Source organism: Lithobates pipiens, unplaced genomic scaffold (genome assembly GCF_037356315.1).
Source record: "Lithobates pipiens isolate NorthernLeopardFrog02 unplaced genomic scaffold, aLitPip1_a1.2 Scaffold_10, whole genome shotgun sequence".
NCBI lineage: Eukaryota > Metazoa > Chordata > Amphibia > Anura > Ranidae > Lithobates > Lithobates pipiens.
In genome coordinates this window covers 104,336,187-104,354,859 of record NW_027507686.1, presented here as the reverse complement: position 1 = coordinate 104,354,859, position 18,673 = coordinate 104,336,187, and the positions used below count along the sequence as shown (strand labels likewise).

Sequence of the window (18,673 nt, the reverse complement as noted above, 5' to 3'; positions counted from 1 at the left end):
TCGCTCGTGGAGGGATGCCGACTGCTTCGGGCATGGGGGGGGGGGGCACGATGCGCCCACGGGAGGTGAGTGACATACCCATACGTTATTCTGCCTGCCCATGCGATTTTGCCGTAGTATATCTACGTGAGGCGGTCGGAAGGTAGTTAATGTGTGTGTGTGTGTGTGTGTGTGTGTGTGTGTGTGTGTGTGTGTTCCGCCGCCAAGCTTCTTCCAGGACAACCATCTGGGCCCAAGTAGAGAGCTCTCCAGAGAAATGTTTGGTCTATCCAAAACAGGATCAAGTATAGCATTGAAGTCTCCCATTATCCATAGCTTAGCTGAACCATACACTGAAATTTGCAGTGATTACTTTTGTCTCGATGGGGAGCTGCCATGAATATCTCTGGACCTATGGACTTTAGGATAATCCTACAATCCCATAGCATATTCAAACGTGTGATTAATGTACTTATAGCTGTATGCCTGCCTGTGCCATTCTTGATACTTCTATGTTACCACTGAGCTGGATCATGTATGCATGACCACTATATTCACTAGGGAATTCAGTGTGAAAATGCAATGAAATCTAAAATGCATGCATTGACACGCAAAGATCTGTATCCAACATTCTATTTTAGCTTCATGAATGAGCCTGTATTGATTTTGTACATCTACAACTTGTTTATATTTTAGGAATATGTGCTATCCCACATAGAAATGCCAACAACACTTGAGGCAGCTGAGGCTGCAATAAAATGTCAGGAGGACTTCATGACCACCATGGATGCTAATGATGAAAAGATCCGAGGGCTGGTGGACTCAGGCAAGAAACTCATCCAAGAGCAAAATGTCAACTCTGAGAAAATTCAGGAGAAAGTCACGTCTATTGATAAAAGGTAGGCTTGACCTTTTTAGCATTTCTTTCACATAGTAATTTTAAATTTGCTAATGTCAAGATGCAGGCCTTTCTAAAAATATAATACATTGCCCTGGATCTTTTTTATTTTTGTAAATTTATAAGATTGTGTGTTTCCTAGACACAAGAAAAATCGAGCAACAGCTGCTGAAGTTTTAACTCGCCTGAAAGATAATCGTGACCTCCAGCACTTTCTCCAGGACTGTCAAGAAGTTAGTATTTTTTTTGTTGAATGTACTTGTGTCTAATATGCCTAGGATAAAGCCAGATAAAACTGGAAACTCCTAAAAAGTATGTCTTTTAAAATGTAGTAGTCCTGTTTTGTATTTAGCACGTTGTCTTTCCCCAGCTTACTTTGTGGATTAATGAGAAGATGTTGACTGCTCAGGATGTCTCGTATGATGAGGCCCGTAATCTGCACAGCAAGTGGCAAAAGCACCAGGCATTTATGGCTGAACTGGCTTCAAATAAAGACTGGCTAGACAAAATGGACAAGGTGAAATAAAGTGTATTTGATTCATGGCATGAGAATAAACCATAACCTCATGCTTCTAAGAAGATTCTAATGTTAGTCATTCAATAAATAAAAATATCTGCTTATATTAAGAGAAGTGTCTACATTTTAAGAGTGGCTAGAAGTAGGCCTCAGAAATTAAAGCCACAATATAATGTGAAAAATGCATTTTATTTGTAACCTCTCCAGTGCTATAAATTGGTTTTATCCCCTTTCCAATTTCAGGAAGGGCAACTGCTCATTGCCGAAAAGCCAGAATTGGAAACAGTGGTGAGAGAAAAGTTGGATACCCTTCATAGCCAATGGAATGACCTGGAATCCACTACTCAGAGTAAAGCACGGTGCCTTTTTGATGCCAACAGGGCAGAACTGTTCACACAAAGCTGCTCTGCGCTGGAAAGTTGGTTACAAAATCTTGAAGAACAGCTTCATTCAGATGATTATGGGAAAGATCTTACCAGTGTGAACATTCTACTCCACAAGCAACAGGTGCAGGATTTTATTTTATATTTTAAACCTTAGATTTTTTTGTTTCCCAAAATGAGATATATATATATATATATCTATCATTTTTTTTTACAATTTTAGCCATCTTACATTCCATTTTAGTATTTATTTTTATTTTTTGCATCAAATTGTGAAGTAAACCAAATATACCAGCAATGTTTACCTGGTTCTAATGTACATACTGAATGATGTACCTTCTGCGCAGAGAAAGTTCGAAAAAGAAAAAATCTATTTAAGTTGGAAAAGTGTCTACTTGGTGCATGAACTTGAAAGTTTTGTCCGTGTATGATTTCAGATGCTGGAGAATCAAATGGAAGTGAGGGAGAAGGAGTTGGAGGCTATCCAGAGTCAGGCCCAAGCTTTGGGTCAGGAAGATGCAAACATATTAGAAGTTGATTCTAAGCACAAAATGGTAGAGGACAAATTCTCAACACTACGTGCACCACTCGGTGATCGAAGGAAATTGTTGCTGGCTTCTAAGGAAGGTCACCAATTTAACAGGGATTTGGAAGATGAAATTGTAAGCAGTGTTTGTAATTTTAACGCTATAAACTTGGATGCTGTGACATATAGACATGCAAAAAATTGAATTCTGAAGTTGTCTTTTATTTTCCTTTCCTAAGCTTTGGGTTAAGGAGAGAATGCCAATGGCCATATCTACAGAACATGGAAAAGATCTTCCAACTGTACAGCTACTCATCAAGAAAAACCAGGTGAGGCACAGTATGAAAACCCTGGCTTTATATGGCTAATTGCAATGTAGCACTATAGTAAGTATTTGTCCATAAGTTCTGGTGTTTTAGTAAATCCCATCAGGTTGGATTGCTCTTTCTATATCTGTCTTTTTCTTTTGCAATGCTTCTTTAAAAGGAAAGTCTTTTTTCTCCTTTTTGTTTTCCTGACCATGGAAATCTTCCATATGCAACCTAAATTCTTCTACAGATGTTTACCTCTAAGTTATAACTTTCAGCAAATGCTTTGAGATTGATACCTGCACACCCATGGAGGTAGATGTGTGTTCAATTTTTTAGACTACTGTCTGTCTGGTAAGGAATGTTAGGACATTGGGCACCTTGAGAAGTCCTTGTGTTTTTTTTTTTTTTTTTTTTCTAGTAGATGCCAACTGTTCAATGTTTCCCCATTCTAAAATTGCCAACACACCTTTAAAAAAAACTAAAAGGTAAGAAGGGTCAGGTTGGCATTAAATTAATTTGGACCATGTAAGATTTGAGCCTCCTGCATGCTGGATGTTTTTATAGCTGCTGTCTTCAGGCATTTTTTTCTGCAGCCAGTAAATACCCCAGCATGTTATCCTTGGTGTCCATGCACACACAGGTTTTTGTCAGCCTTTTTAGCAGTGGTGTTTTCTGGCTAGGAAACCCCCCTGGAACTATAATGCTGTAATTTTTCAACTGTAAGCACTCTAACTCTGAAAAAGCTTAAAAACACGACTAGTCTGCGCTTATCAGCATTTTTTTTGTGGGAATATATATTTTTTAAAAGCTAAAAAATGCAAACTCTGAAACGCTACTGCACAACTCATTCTACAGCTAACGCTACTGGCGTTTTTTAGAACGTCCAGTGTGCATGAGGCCTTACCACTGCTTTACAAAGGAGGTTACATTTTACCGTTGACATTTTTAATCGGTGGCTGGGTGTTGGCTAACTTGTACTGCTCAATGACTGTTCCACAACTGACTTTTTTTATTTATTTTTTTATTGAGATCTATTAACAGGATTTGTGTGCTGAGCCTAGACTTCTATGATGGTGTATATATATTTTTTTTTATGACGACTCCTATTTTTTTTTTTTTTTTTTTGTGATTTCTCAACTCTCCTCTGACAGACACTGCAAAAGGAAATTCAAGGACACCAACCTCGAATCGATGATATTTTGGAAAGAGGGAAATCGGTGAAGAACAGTTCTCTAGATGCTCAGGAGCTAGGCGAGAGACTGGAGTTGCTATGGCGTACATGGGACGAGCTTACCACTGAGGCAGGAAAGCGGCACGCACGTCTAGAGGAGTCCCATTCTGCACAACAGTTTTATGCTGATGCAGCGGAGGCTGAAGCTTGGATGGGAGAACAGGAGCTGCACATGATGTCTGAGGAAAAGGCAAAGGTTTGTTATTTAAATCATCATGCAGAGTACTGGTTTTCCAGAGAAATATATAAACCTGTCTGGGCGTGTGTCTGCAGCACAAATGGTGATTTCTCTCTTCTCTGCCAGTTGCGTTTAGCCTCATTTTTTTTTTTTTACTCCTATAGGATGAGATTGGTGCCCAGGCTATGCTAAAGAAACATCTACTAATGGAGCAAGCTCTTGATGACTATGCTGAAACCATCCATCAGCTGGCCAACTCTAGCAGGGATATGGTTTCCAGGAGCCACCCAGAGAGGTATGGACATAACAAAATCTGAAATGTTAGCTTAGTTTTACATTAATATTTAAAAAAATGGTTATCTGCAAAGTGTTTCAATCGTTCTACACCCAAACGGATTGAGTCTTTAAACAGTGAGTGTGTGTGTGTGTGTATGTATCTGTGTAAAATAAAATAAAAATCAATATAACTAGAGCGATATAGATGCAGTGTTTGTATATTGAATCAATATTTTCTATGGGACAAAATACTCCCACAAATGCGAGCCCTTTATTGCAACCAATATTTGTTAATTTGCACACACAAAAAAGTGTTTTCTCTTTTGTTCATTGATGGACACAGCTCCTTTAATTCTTGACCTTAGGGTTATCACGCACACTTCAGGAGAGGACTAGGCAGAACATGTAAGACATGTAAAAACAGCAACACTGCACCACACCCAGGGGGCGGTCCCTCTGGCTATAACCTCTCTCCCTGCTTCCTGCAGCCCAGTTTTTTTTCTGCCTAGTGTAGAAGGACCTGGCTCCCTGAGGGGATTTTTTAAATTTTTTCTCCAATTTTTGATCCTGTGATTTACTATTAACAGCCGGCTGTGTGACAGGCTGAATAATATAGATCCTTGTAGTCTCACCAGCCTGGCCATCGAGCGTGAGCAGACCCTAGCTATGCGCTGGGTCGGCCACAACATGCCCTGTCTGATCCGTGGGTGGCCGGTGAGCTATATGCCCCGGGGCACGCATATGAGCGGGCTACTGCTGTCTGTTAGTGTGCCGCAGCCAGCAGCCACCTCATACTGGTGATGGGTCTGTAGTGGAAAGCATCTAGCAATCTCGGCAGGAAGGGTAAGTACAGCACTCCCTGCCTCGGCAAGATAGAGCAGCTGGGCATTCCCTGGGAGGTCCACTAGGGAGTCTCTCATTCTTCCTTTCCTCTCCCTATCCCTCATTCCCTCCTCCCCCCTGCTGGGGCTGCTGGGCATGAGGTGCGGTGTATGTACCTAGGCCCGGGGGTCCTCTGGGGGGGGGCTCCGAGCTTTGGCAGGGCTGCACTGGCTGTTGGGGTCCGTTTTCTTCCCCTTTTTACTGCAGTGAGGTGCCTGAGTAAATTCTCCTCAGGAGAGTTGGCTGCCATTTTCCTGTAGTCTTATGCAGTGTATGGCTGTTAGCCATTTTCTAGAAGGTTCGGCTGCCATTTTCTTTGTGATTTTTGTACTAAGGACGGCCGCTAGTCATTTTCTTGGCGTTAGCACCCCGAGTCTTTACGAAAGTGTTGGCTCCAATTCTGGCGCTGTTATGGCAACGTGAGATCGCAATCGTGGGTTACCTAGATGACCTCCTGAGAGCAGCTTCCGCCTCAGAATTAAGGGAGGATGTAGCGATCACCATGCAGACTCTTCGGGAGTTTGGTTGGGTGCTGAACCTAAAGAAGTCGGTGTTAGTGCCGACTCAACACCTGGAGTACCTGGGCTTTCTATTGGACTCAAGCGAGAGTTTTTCTCCCTTCAGACAAGCTGCAGACTCTTCAAGCTGTAGTGAAGTTGTTGATGAACTGCAGGTGATCGTCGCTGCGCTTCTGCATGCGCGTTCTGGGCCTCATGGTAGCCACTTTCGAGGCAATACCATACACTCAATTTCACACGCGAGTCTTGCAGAAGGAGATTTTGTCAAAATGGAACAAATCTCCATTATCCCTGGATTGTCAAATTCAGGTGAGCCAGTTAGATTCTATGCATACTAGCATTATTATTATGCATTATGCCATTGTCTTGCAGTTTTTTTTTTAATTGCTGTCAATGGTACCATATGGCGAAAAAATGTCAAGGCCTGAGAGAAGATTTAGTTAAAAAAGAAAGGTGAAGGCTGTAAGATCAGCAAAGCTTTACTTGTCAGAATACTGTACAAGAGTAATACCAGAATTTAAAGTGAAAGTAAAGCTTAGGTATTTTTTTTTTTTTAAATAACAAACATGTTGTACTTGCCTCCTTTTGTGCAAGGGTTTTGCACAGAGTGGCCACGATCCTTCTTTTCTGGGGTCCCCCCGCAGCACTCCTCCTCCTCTTGAGTGCCCCACAGAGAGCTGCTTTCCATGGGGGCAATCATGCAGACGCTGCCCCGGTTCCTGTGTCACTGGATTTGATTGACAGCAGCGGGAGCCAATGGATCAATCCAATGAGAACCCGAGACAACAGCTGGAGCTGCTGTGCTCATCCCCGTCACTGGAGCGTTCAGGCTCCGGTAAGAAAAAGGGACGGCTGCAGCACAAAAGGTTTTTCACCTTAATGCGTAGAATGCATTAAGGTGAAAAACTGTGTTTACAACCCCTTTAACAAAGAGGGAACTGCAACCATCTCGGAGACATCTAGGCCATTTGCGGGACAGGATGAGAAGGGTTGAAGAAAATCGCCATGCACGTTCACTGCAGTTGGCTAAAGAAGTAGAAAGTCAAATTGGGGTGTTTGTTTCCCATGACAATGTACTGCGTACACTGCAGAGGAATGACATGCATGGGTGTCGTCCACGAAGGAAGCGTCTCCTAAATCTAATGCACTAAAAGCACACCTAGAATTTGCCAGGACCCATGCTAAAAAAAACTACTGGGACTCTACTCTGTAGTGATGAGACCAAGATAAATGTTTTTGTAACTGATGGCTTCAAAACTTTACGTCACAAAGGTGAGGAGCACAGTGAAAAATACATGGTGCCTACAGTGAAACATGGTGGTGGCAGTGTCCTCCTGTCGGGCTGCATGAGTCCTGCTGGTCTTGGGGAGCTGCATTTCATTAATGCTATGATGAAGAGATGTTACCATCACTCAGTGCCTGTGGTCGTCGTGCACTTTTCTAACATGACAATGATCCAAAACACACATCTAAGGCCACTGTTGGCCTTAGAGGAACAGGGTAAAAGTGATTCAGTGGCCAAGTATGTCTACTGCTCTGAACCCAATCGAACACCTATGGGGAATTCTAAAGAGAGACAAGTTGAGCATCATTCTCCATTCAGCATCCAGACTCTAAAAGAGGTCATTCTTGAAGAATAGAAAAATATAGATGTTGCAATGTGTCGCCAACTTGTTTACTCCATGCCTAGAAGACGTGCTGTCCTTAAAAATCATTTGAGGTCATACAAAATACTAGATGTAGTAGCTTGTGTTGTGGGGCTGAAACTGCTGTCCACTTCCTGAATTTACACAAGGCGCACCTCCAGCTCTGCAGCTCTCATTGGCCCTCTTATGACTCCTCCCCCTCCCTTCCTGAGAATCTCTTGCGAGAGAGAGCATGAGCTGTACATCATTTCGAAAACCTAGGCTTCTTACCAGACAAACAGGAAGTGGGCTGTATAAGGTATTTACTGACAGGAAAAATAGTTTATCGTACATCATGGGACACAGAGCCATAGTAGTAACTATATGGGTTATATAGGCCACCTTTAGGTGATGGACACTGGCACACCCTAAGAAGGGAAATTCATTCCCTATATAACCCTTCTCATTACTGGGAGTACCTCAGTTTTTTTGCCAGTGTCTAAGGTGTTGATCACGAGTAAAGATGTGCTATGCTGAGCTCCGCTGGAGTAATCCTTGCTGGAGCAAGCCATGCAGCCGGATCCATTCAAAGTGTCTCTTCAGGCCGATTTTGAATGGTACACGGGTCTCCTCAGAAAAAAATTAAGGTTTAGCTTGTAACTTTTTTCTTTTTAGAGAGCTGGACCCCAGGATCCAGTGCTTTGGTTTTTTCAGCCATAAAGTTTCCTGGCGGGTTAAAAGTTGGAGTTTGGTTCAGTTCCTCTCCCGAATTTTCAGATAACCAGGTTACCAAGGGACCAAGAGAAGGCAAAGGCTCTGGGTCGTCTTCTGGGGGATCTGGTGGACCAAGAAGTACTGGTACAGGTGCCTCCGGAGGAGCAAGGTTTGGGGGTTTACTCCCACGTATTCGTGGTAAAGAAACCTTCGGGGAAATTCAGGCTGATACTGAATCTCCGCCCCTGAACAGGATCATAAAATACAAGCGGTTCCGTATAGAGTCAATCTTCACGATAACCAAGTTTCTGTTTCAGGGTTGTCACAGGGCCACCGTGGATCTCAGGGATGCATATTTGCATATCCTGATTCATCCAGAGTCCCAGAGGTTTCTCAGGATTATCTTTACAAAGGTTCTGGCAGAGGCGCTGGCCCCGTTAAGGCTCAAGGCTATAACGGTGATTCCATATCTGGACAATCTACTGTTTATAGCTTAGTCGGCCCAACAGCTGCAGAAGGACGTGCAGGAGGCCTTGGGTTTCCTGTGCTCACTAGGGTGGCTGATAAACCAGGAAAAATCCCAGTTGACCCCCTCACAGGAAGTCCTGTATTTAGCATACAGGATCTCTTCGGTGGAGATGAGGGTTTCTTCCTGCGGAGAAGATCAACAAGCTAGAGCAGGCGGTAGCCCAGCTTCAATCAGGTTGGGAAGCCCAGATCAGGGAGGTTATGAGAGTCCTGTGATTGATGACATCATGCTTTCCAGCGGTGGCCTGGGCAAGGAATCATCAGCGCCCTTTTCAGAGACTTATGCTCCGTTTATTGGGATGGCAGGGAGCAGAGCCTGGATCAGGTTATGCCCCTATCTTCTGCCGTCAGGAGGTCTCTGTGGTGGTGGTGGGCCCAGGTCAACCTGGACAAGGGTCTTCCCTGGTCCCCCACAAGCTACGGTGGTGGTCACGACCGATGCCAGTGCGCTGGGTTGGGGTGCCCACCTAGAAGGGGATCTTAGCCCAAGGAACCTGGTCGAATGTAGAGGCAGGTCATTCCTCAAACCAGAAGGAGCTTCTGGCAGTTTGGAATGCTATAGAAACCTTCCAGTCCCAGTTACAGGGCAGGGATCTGCAGGTTCGGTCAATGTGGCAGCAGTAGCTTATCTGAACAAGCAAGGGGGAACCAGAAGCCCCGCACTGCAGGCTATTGCAGACAGAATCCCGCTGGGCCGAGAAGAACTTGTCGTCGATATCAGCCATTCATCTGAAGGGAACTCAGAATTTGCTGGGCGACTTTCTCAGTCGGCAGAAGGACGAGTGGTCCCTCAACAAGGAAGTGTTCGAGGAGATTGTGTCATGCTGGGGAAGGCCAGAAATAGACCTATTTGCAACAGGAAGGTGACACAATTTTTTTTGGTTCACCCACAGGATCGGGCCAGGGGGATAGACGCCCTTGCCAATCCATGGCAGTTCTGCCTTTGTTATGCCTTCCCTCCTGTAAGGATGGTGGCGGAGGTTCTGCAGAAGTTCCGGTTGGAAGCTACGGACCTCATTTTAGTGGCTCCTTTTTGGCCAAGGAGACCCTGGTTTGCCAGCATAAAGAAGTTGGCTGTTCATCCTCCGATATTACTGCCAGTCAGGGAGGATTTGCTTTCCCAGGGGCCTATCCTGCACCCTCAGATAGACTCAAGCTTGCGGCCTGGTATCTGAGGAACAGATCTTAAGATCACAGGGTTTTTCAGAAAGAGTGGTTAAGACCTTGTTAGAATGCCGTAAACCAGTAACTAGAGCGATTTACGCCAAGATAGGGAAAAGGTTTAATTCCTGGTTGCGAGAACAGGGGATTGCAGGTCCCGGCAGTCCTAGATTTTCTGCAAGCAGGGGTAGAGCTGGGCCTCTCTATCAGCACCCTAAAGGTACAGGTGGCGGCCTTAAGTGTTTTCCTTCAGTCCTCGCTCCAGCAGAATACTTTTGTCAAGAACTTCAAGGCTTTGGCTAGATCCAGGCCTGTGAAGATGAAGACCTGTCCTACCTGGGATTTGTCCTTGGTCCTTAGGGCTTTGACCAGAGATCCATTTGAGCCCTTAGAGAAAGCGTCACTTAAGTGGATGGTACTAAAAACAGTTTTTTTGATAGCGATCACGTCAGCTAGAAGGGTCAGTGATCTGCAGGCGCTCTCGGTCAGAGCGCCATTTTTGTTAATTTTAGAGGACAGGGTAGTGCTTAAGACTGACCCTAGTTTTCTCCCCAAGGTTGTGTCCACTTTTCATAGGACACAGGATATTATTTTACCAACATTTTTCTCCACCTCAGGCGGAGATGAGGCGAGTTGTTTAATTTTCTTAGACGTCAGAAGAAGTCTATTAATTTTTTTAGAAGCCACTAGGGTCTTCAGGAAGTCAGACTCACTTTTTGTTCACTTTTCGGGCGCCCGCAAGGGCTGCAAGGCGTCCAAATCATCTATGGCCAGGTGGATACGAATGGTGATAGTTAAAGCCTATGAATTAGAGGGGAAGCAGGCTCCCTTAGTTAAGGCACACTCTACCAGGGTGGTTTCCGCATCATGGGCAGAGAGGGCTGGAGCCTCTCCGGAGGAGATCTGCAAGGCAGCAATGTGGTCCAGCTACTCTACGTTTGCAAGACATTACCGTCTGGATTTATGGTCTGATAAAGAGCAGACTTTTTGACGAAAGGTCCTCCAGGCAGTGGTCCCGCCCTGACAAGGTGAGCTCCTTGCTTTTCTCAGAGGATGTCCTGGAAGACGATAGGAGAAAACCGGAGTTAGACTTACCGGTATCTCTTTTTCTAGGAGTCTTCCAGGACAGCCTGGTTTCCCACCCAAAGTTGTTTAAGTTGGAGTAAGTGGTGAGGATGTGTACTAACGTGATTGTTAGTGTGTTATGTCTTTCAGAGCCTTCCGGCGGTTCTTGGAGTAAAACTGAGGAGGGCCTGGAGGACCACACCTTTTTATTTGATTGGGTTGATGTGTTTCCTGTCCCGGAGGGAGGAGCCCTATATCTGAGGCTGTCCTGGAAGACTCCTAGAAAAAGTTACCGGTAAGTCTAACTCCGGTTTTCCGCATGGATTCAATCCGATCAGTTGTCTCAATCCTACAAGGAGAACTTCTGCCATCAATCGACATCAAGCATGCATACCTCCATGTGCCTATTTTCCCCGCTCACCAGAAGTATCTGTGTTTCTAGGTAGAAAAACTAAATTTTCAGTTTTGTAGCTTTGCATTTTGGTCTAGCTACTGCACCTTGGGTGTTTCCAAAAGTTCTAGCCCCTCCTCTGGCCAAGTTAGGGGCTCAAGGTATAACAATTTTGGCATACCTAGACAACCTGCTCTTGATAGACCAGTCGGTAACCTGGAATACCTAGGTTGGATCCTCAATCTAGAGAAATCTTCTTTAAAACCATTAAGACGACTAGAGTATTTGGGTCTGATCATATGTACAGCCCAGAAAAGGGTGTTTTTATCCCAGGTAAAAACCAGTTCCATAAAAGAGCTGGTTCAAGGTGGTCAGGGCGAAGAAGGATCTTTCCATTTGCCGTTCCATGAGGTTGTTGGGAGAAATGGTAGCTTAATTCAAAGCAGTTCCCTATGCTCAGTTTCATTTGAGACTGCTGCAAAACAGTATCCTATCTGCTTAGAACAAGAAGGTCCAAGCGCTAGAGTTTCCAATGTGTCTTGTCGCCAAAAGTGTGCTAGAGCCCCAGTTGGTGGAATATATCCAAGAATCTGCAGAAGGGCAAATCTTTCATGCCAGTTACCTGGAAGGTGGTAACAGATGCCAGCTATTTCAGGTTGGGGAGCAGTCCTGGAAGAAACATTCTAGCGCTTTGGGCAGCACATTTTGGCCCTAAGGGCCTGGACGTTCAGGTTGTGGATTTGTCCGGTCAGGATTCAATCCGACAATGCCACAGCAGTGGCTTGCCACCAGAAGTCATGCAGCCCAGATAGAGGTAAACCATATCCTAGCCTGGGCAGAAGAACATGTACCATGCATATCGGCAATCTTCATTCCAGGGTTAGAGAATTGGCAGGTGGACTATTTTTGAGTCGCCAACAGTTGTTCCCGGGCTAAGGCTCCCTTCACCCCGACATCTTCCTGGTCATATGCCAAATGTGAGGGGTCCCAGATGTGGATCTGTTTGCGTCCAGCCTCAACAACAAAGTTGACAACTTTGTGTGAAGAACAAGGGATACGTTTGCGCGCGGAACGGACGCCTTAGTGACCCTGTGGGATCGGTTCTCACTGATTTATGCATTCCCTCCTATTCTGATGCTACCTCATTATCTTTGCAGCATCAAGCAGGAAAAGTTCTTGTGGCCCAGAAGGTCCTGGTATGCAGAAATTATAAGGATGGCAGTAGGGGACCCCTGTACCCTACCACCACATCCAAACCTGCTCTAGCAGGGACGAGTATATTCCATCCTACCTTGCACTAAATTTAATGGTTTGGCTATTGAAACCCACATTTTGAAGAATCGTGGGTTTTCAGATTCAGTGATATCTACCTTGATTAATGCAAGGAAGCCAGCTTCCAGAGTAATTTATTATAGAGTCTGAATGGCATATGTTTCCTGGTGTGTACCCAGGGGTTGACATCCTAGAAAATGTTATAGGTAGTGGTAGAAAAGTTTTAAATGTTTGTGTGACTATTAGAAAAACAATAACCCTGAGACTGATTTTTTTAAAAGGACTTCTGAGCACATTGTTGTATTAACTTGCTGTATCGTTTTGTTTTAACTAACTCGTAGTAAGTTGGAGGATAATTAGGTTTAACTATATATATGGTAGCATGAGATTGTAAAGGAAACCCTGATTAGCCAAAATAAAGTACCATTGTGTACCAGGCATGCAGTCCGTTTCCTCAGCCAATAGAAGCGTAGAGGTGGTATTGTAGGTATTAGGAGGGGGAATATACATTCTTTTGTGCGATTCTTACAGCATCTTTTGGCCTGTAAGCTTCTCCCTCTTGTGTGCGCCACATCAGAAATTGTCTGCTTCTCAATACACCTGGAGTTTGACTGATCACAAGAGAAGAAGATTCCTAACATTTTTGGTTCTTCGATGCCGCAAACAACTAGTTGGTTTTCAGATCACATGGCCCCAACAAAACTTGGGTGAGTATTGGACTTCGGAGCTCACTGTAGGGGGGAAGTAAAAGTCCCCCCACTCAACGTTAGTGGTGAAACAGGGGCGGGGGGCCTAAGATCCGGATCCACTGTCTGTTTCCGAATTTCGTGTGATCCAGTACTCTGGAGTTTGAGAGGTAAGATGATTTAAATTATTAATTCTTTCTAAGAGTCTTTTCTTCTCTTTCGCTTTGATTCTGGTTTAATGTGTTGTAATTGCTGACATTGGTATTGATCGTATAATATCTAGATGATTCAGTGCTCATAGACAGACACCTGGGGACGTTGTCTAAGGTAAAAAATTATGTCACCCGCTGTCCAGGACAGATAACAAAAAGATTTGAAGTATACCGAACGTCGGAGGTTGAATGCCCGACGATTTAAGCGCTGTTAAGTGATCTAAAAAGATCGCAAGGCTAACTTTCTTCTGTGTGTTTACTTTATCTTTGCTCATGTTTAACCTTTTTTGATTCTCTCTATAGTGTGGGGAGTGCTGATATTTTTACTCTTGTATTCCTATTGTTACCATGGATCGGGGGTCACCATCCCAGTGTTTTATAGGTTAATGAGAGACCCGATTAACGCTGGCAATGGGGAACAGTCTTTGTTCTTTTACATGTTTTGTGCTGCATATTCCTAATGTGCCATTAGGAGATAAGAAATCATTCTTCAAGTTCTCATGTTCTGTGTGTCTGTAAAAAAAAAAAAAAAAAGTAGGCACTGGACTCACTCTCCCCCCTCCCCTTGTGTAAGTAGTGAGAATTGCGCTTCAAATTCCTGTGCAAAAGATTGTCTGTAAAAAAGTTAACTCTTGACCAGCTATGACAATACAGAAGGGTTATATTGTAAATATTGAAACTTAGCATAAAAAAAAAGAAAAAAGGTACACTGATAACACCAGGTTGCTTTATTATTATAGCATGCCATGGTGTTAAAGGAAACAAGTGGCAGAAATTGTTGATGGTTTGGAGGTAGATGGGAGACATGAAGGTGGCTTGAACTGTGGAGGGAATAGAATGTTGTAGAATTATCAGGTGGCTTGATGAATGTGAGAAAAGAAAAGGCTGAGGATGTTTTCATTATGATGGTCAAGAAGCTATTTCTCGGAAACAAGAAAATGCAGATTGCCTGACAGAGGTAGCAAAAGAGAGGTGGATGATGATGGGTGACTAGTAGGGCAGCATTAACCCCAAGTCTGAATAATATTCTTAAAGTAAATATTTATATTGGATGTGTTAATTTTAGAATTCACAGACTTTCAACTGTAAAGTGTTAATGATACATTGCAGTTTATATTTGGGTACGCTAAGTTCTGAATCAGAATATTAAATATTAGAAAGGATTTCACTTGGCATCAGAGAATAAGGGGAACAATACAAAAGGGGGTTAAAGTTTTCTTAAATTCTGCAAAAATATTGGGGTCTGAGGAAAAATATTCAGAGGTGTGTGTGTGTGTGTGTGTGTGTGTGTGTGTAATATATGTATTTGAATAAATGAAAGAATATTGTTTTTAACAACTTCAAGTTAAGGAAGGCGTTTGGTAGTTTGCTCTGTGATCCTGTGCTCATTCATGTTAGATAAAGAGTATCCCAGCCCAAATTCAAGTGCAGATATGACACCCCCCACCCCCTCCATGTGCGTTACATCAGAGGGGGGCGGTGTCACCAATGCGTCACTGGGGAACCCCATGGCTTCCCTCACCAGCGTCAGAGGGGGTGGGGTCAGGTGACGGGTGGCCCGCCCTCCTAATATAAGAAACATCGGCACTGGGATCCCCGCAGTGAAGACAAAAGATGGATGCATGGATGGACAGCACTGGACTGAAAATCCACCAAGAGTCTTTTTTTATTTTTTTTTTTTTTTTTTTTTTTTTAATAAAGGAATTTTTCAAGTGTTTCTTATTTAACCATTTTTACACTTTCTTTGTGAAATGGTAGGGGTACTTTTAAACCCCCTTACCATTTTACCATTTCAAACGGGGGGGGGGGCTGGATCTGGGGGTCCTCTTGTTAAAGGGGGGCTTCCAGATTGATAAGCCGCCCGCAGACCCCCACAACTACCGGCCAGGGTTGTGAGGATGAGGCCCTTGTCCCTATCAACATGGGGACATGGTGCTTTGAGGGGTCACAGACCCCCAAAGCATCCTCCCAATGTTGAGGGCATGTGGCCTGGTACGGTTCAGGAGGGGGGGGCGCTCTCTCGTCCCCCCCTCTTTTCCTGCGGCCTGCCAGGTTGCGTGCTCGGATAAAGGGTCTGGTATGGATTTTTTTAAGACGTACTAATGATTTTGGTACTGTCCTAGAAGGTCCAATTCAAGAAGATGAAAAGGTGCATGTGGGAGGTTGGGTCTTAACAAAAAGTAATAGGAAAAGCAGTGGTACTCCCCAAGGTGGGATGGTCCTTTCAAAGTCCTCTTAACTACCTCTACTGCGATGAGGATTGCAGACAGGTCTACCTGGATTCACCAATCCCATTACAAAAAGGTTTTACCGGCAGAATAGGGCCAGTTGGCTACAAGAGGTTCAGAAAATCCAGCTACAAAGGGAGGTCTCACACAAGGTGGGACTTGTCTCAAACCGGTGACGTCTCCCTACCTTCCAACTACCCTACCCTATCCGCTGGAACTCTGTAGCTGGTTAGGATGAAATGAATGAATGACTTGTATAGCGCTACCTATACAAACTGAATTGCCTCAGGGTGCTTTTCTTGCCACCGGTGTCCATCTGCAGCTATTTATGCGGTCCTTTTAACCTGTAGAGTCCAAACACACTTGCAACATTGACATACACATATTATGGCCAATTTTTTTTGGACAGGGTCTAATTAACCTACCAGCATGTCTTTGGAGTGTAGGAGAAAACGGGAGTACCCGGAGGAAACCCACGCAGACACAGGGAGAACATGCAAACTCCAGGCAGATAGTGTCGTGGTCGGGATTTGAACCAGCAACCCTATTGCTGCTAGGTGAAAGTGCTAAGCACTACACCACTGTGCTGCCCTAAAGGGACAGTAATTATCCTTGGGTCAGTAATTCGGGACAGTAATTCAGGCACATCCTTGGGTCAGTAATAAGGGACAGTAATTATCCTTGGGTTACTGGTGACTCTAGGAGAGGCATCCATGAGAGGGGTTATACGTTATGGAAGAACAGAGGAACCTTTGGATTGGGAAAGAACAGGAAAAGCATTGAATCTAAACTTTTATAGAGGGAATAACTAGCACTATACTGGTAGACTTCTGTCAGATTGCAGATTGTGGGGATACAACTGGGGCTAGAGGACTTCTATTGGCAGATAACTATATTTGCTGGCTCTGGAATAGGGCAAGATGTCAAACATGGGATAAGGCCCTGTGGGCCACAGCACATCAAGATTGGGAGTATCAACCAGGGGCTAAAAAGAGTGGAATAAAGGAAAGACTCATAATTAAAAAAGCAGCCAACTCCCCCTGCACAAATAGTAAATACTGTAACCAACTATTAACATTAAAGGAGCCAAGGAAGGAAGATCAGTGGTTATATTCTATGGGAGCGTGGGTGTCGGGAACTGACCCCTCAGGAACGTTTTTCCTTGAGGTATTACCACCTAATAAAACTAGACAACAGGAAAAGTTAAGCCGCGTACACACGGGCGGACTGTCTGTCCAACTTGGTCCGTCGAAACACATTTCAGCGGACAGTCCGCTTGTGTGTGGGCTTCAGCGGACTTTTTCAGCGTGCAGTCTGGCGGACTAAGTATTTCGGAATTTCCGTAATGTCCGTCCAACTTTGGTTTCAGCGGACAGTCCGCTCGTGAGTAGGCTAGTTCGACGGACTAAGTATGGCGCATGCTCAGAAAGGATTTACACGGCGAAAGGTTGCATTGCTGTGTATTGGACTTCCTATTTCTAGTCCCGTCGTACGTGCTGTACACGTCATCGCGCAAGCTTTCGATGGACTGTTGTTCATCCGTGTGTGGTCAAGTCCGTTCATTCGAAAGTAGGACGGACTGTCCGTCGGATTGTCTGACGGACTAAGTTGGCCAGACAGTCCGCCCGTGTGTACGCGGCTTTAGACTCGGACGGGAAAGAAGGCGGCCATACTAAAATAGAAGTTCTGAGTAAAACTATAAGATTTACTAACCTAATAATAGAAGATGCCATAGCTTTGGAGACGGGCTACCAAGAAAAAGTGGTTAGAATGGTTGAGGTATACGGTTAAAACTCTAAAAAAGGAAAACTGTTTAGTTTGTGCCGGAGCCAGACCACATTTAGCAACAGTTCCTTTTCCTCTAGATCACAATACAGATCCAGAAGGTTTAAAATGTATGTTGCAATTATATAGTAAGAGCTATAAACCTGAAACAAAATCTATCTGTCACACATTGAGTTTGTTGTTTCCCCCAGTACAGAGACCTCAGATACCTCCAGCGGTGACTGCTTATCTGGGCAGTTTTACTTGTTTTGCACTCCCGGGGAACCGTAGTGCGGTGGATCTTGGGTCACTACCCGATGACTACTGTGTAGAGAGGATTAACACGGTGACTGCGGTTGAACATGACATTCAGAGAGCTGATGTCTGGTGGATGTGTGGGGATAAAAAACTGCGAGCTAGACTACCGGCCATTGCCCGAGGGGATTGCGCTATGGTCCAGCTGGCTATGCCCCTGAGAATCTTGTCAGAATGCCCGTGGACTAAGAGTCGCCAATGGTATCGGAGGGACACCTCTCCCATGGGGTCATTTGACTCTCAGAATCTACATTGATGAGATTGGGGTTTCTCGTGGGGTGCCGGATGAGTTTAAGGCCAGGAATCAGGTGACAGCTGGGTTTGAGTCTCTTTTCTGGTGGGTGACTATAAATAAAAATGACTGGATTTTATATATATATATATATATTATATTATATTCACAGTGGTGTAGTGGTTGGCACTCTCACCTAGCAGTAAGAAGGGTCGCTGGTTCAAATCCCAACCACGACACTACCTGCCTGGAGTTTGCTTGTTCTCCCTGTGCCTGCGTGGGTTTCCTCTGGGTACTCCGGTTTCCTCCCACACTCCAAAGACATGCAGGTAGGTTAATTGGCTTCTGTCCAAAATTCTCCCTAGTATATGAATGGGGGACCTTGGATTGTGGGCTCCTTGAGGGTAGGGACTGATGTGAGTGTGCAATGTACAGGGATAGGGACAATTGTAGACACTCAGGTTGAACTGGATGGACTGGTGTCTTTATTCAACCTAACTAACTATGAAACTATATATATATATATATATATATATATATATATATATATATATATATATATATAATAACCAACAACGATTTGTAAACCATACTAAGGATGCTGTGAAGGGCCTAGCAGAACAGTTGGCCCCCCACATCTCTAATGGCATGGCAGAACCGCATGGCTTTAGATATGGTCTTAGCTGAAAGAGGAGGGTATGCAGAATGTTTGGTAGCATGTGTTGCACCTTTATCCCTAACAAAATACAGCTCCTGCAGGGACCGTAACCAGAGCCTTGGA

General features: G+C 44.3%; 1 protein-coding gene across 2 annotated transcripts in view; it reads left to right on the top strand.

The window, feature by feature from the left end:
• The window catches only part of LOC143933943 (spectrin beta chain, non-erythrocytic 1-like), a gene marked incomplete in the record, with an annotated part of 1,131,488 nt that overhangs the window by 852,010 nt on the left and 260,805 nt on the right, over positions 1 to 18,673 (top strand). For both annotated transcript variants that reach the window (XM_077457128.1, XM_077457138.1), the window contains 8 exon segments: positions 676 to 878; positions 1,020 to 1,110; positions 1,248 to 1,394; positions 1,638 to 1,901; positions 2,215 to 2,439; positions 2,543 to 2,632; positions 3,766 to 4,041; positions 4,188 to 4,318. In XM_077457128.1, coding sequence (XP_077313254.1) covers positions 676 to 878; positions 1,020 to 1,110; positions 1,248 to 1,394; positions 1,638 to 1,901; positions 2,215 to 2,439; positions 2,543 to 2,632; positions 3,766 to 4,041; positions 4,188 to 4,318 — 1,427 coding nt within the window.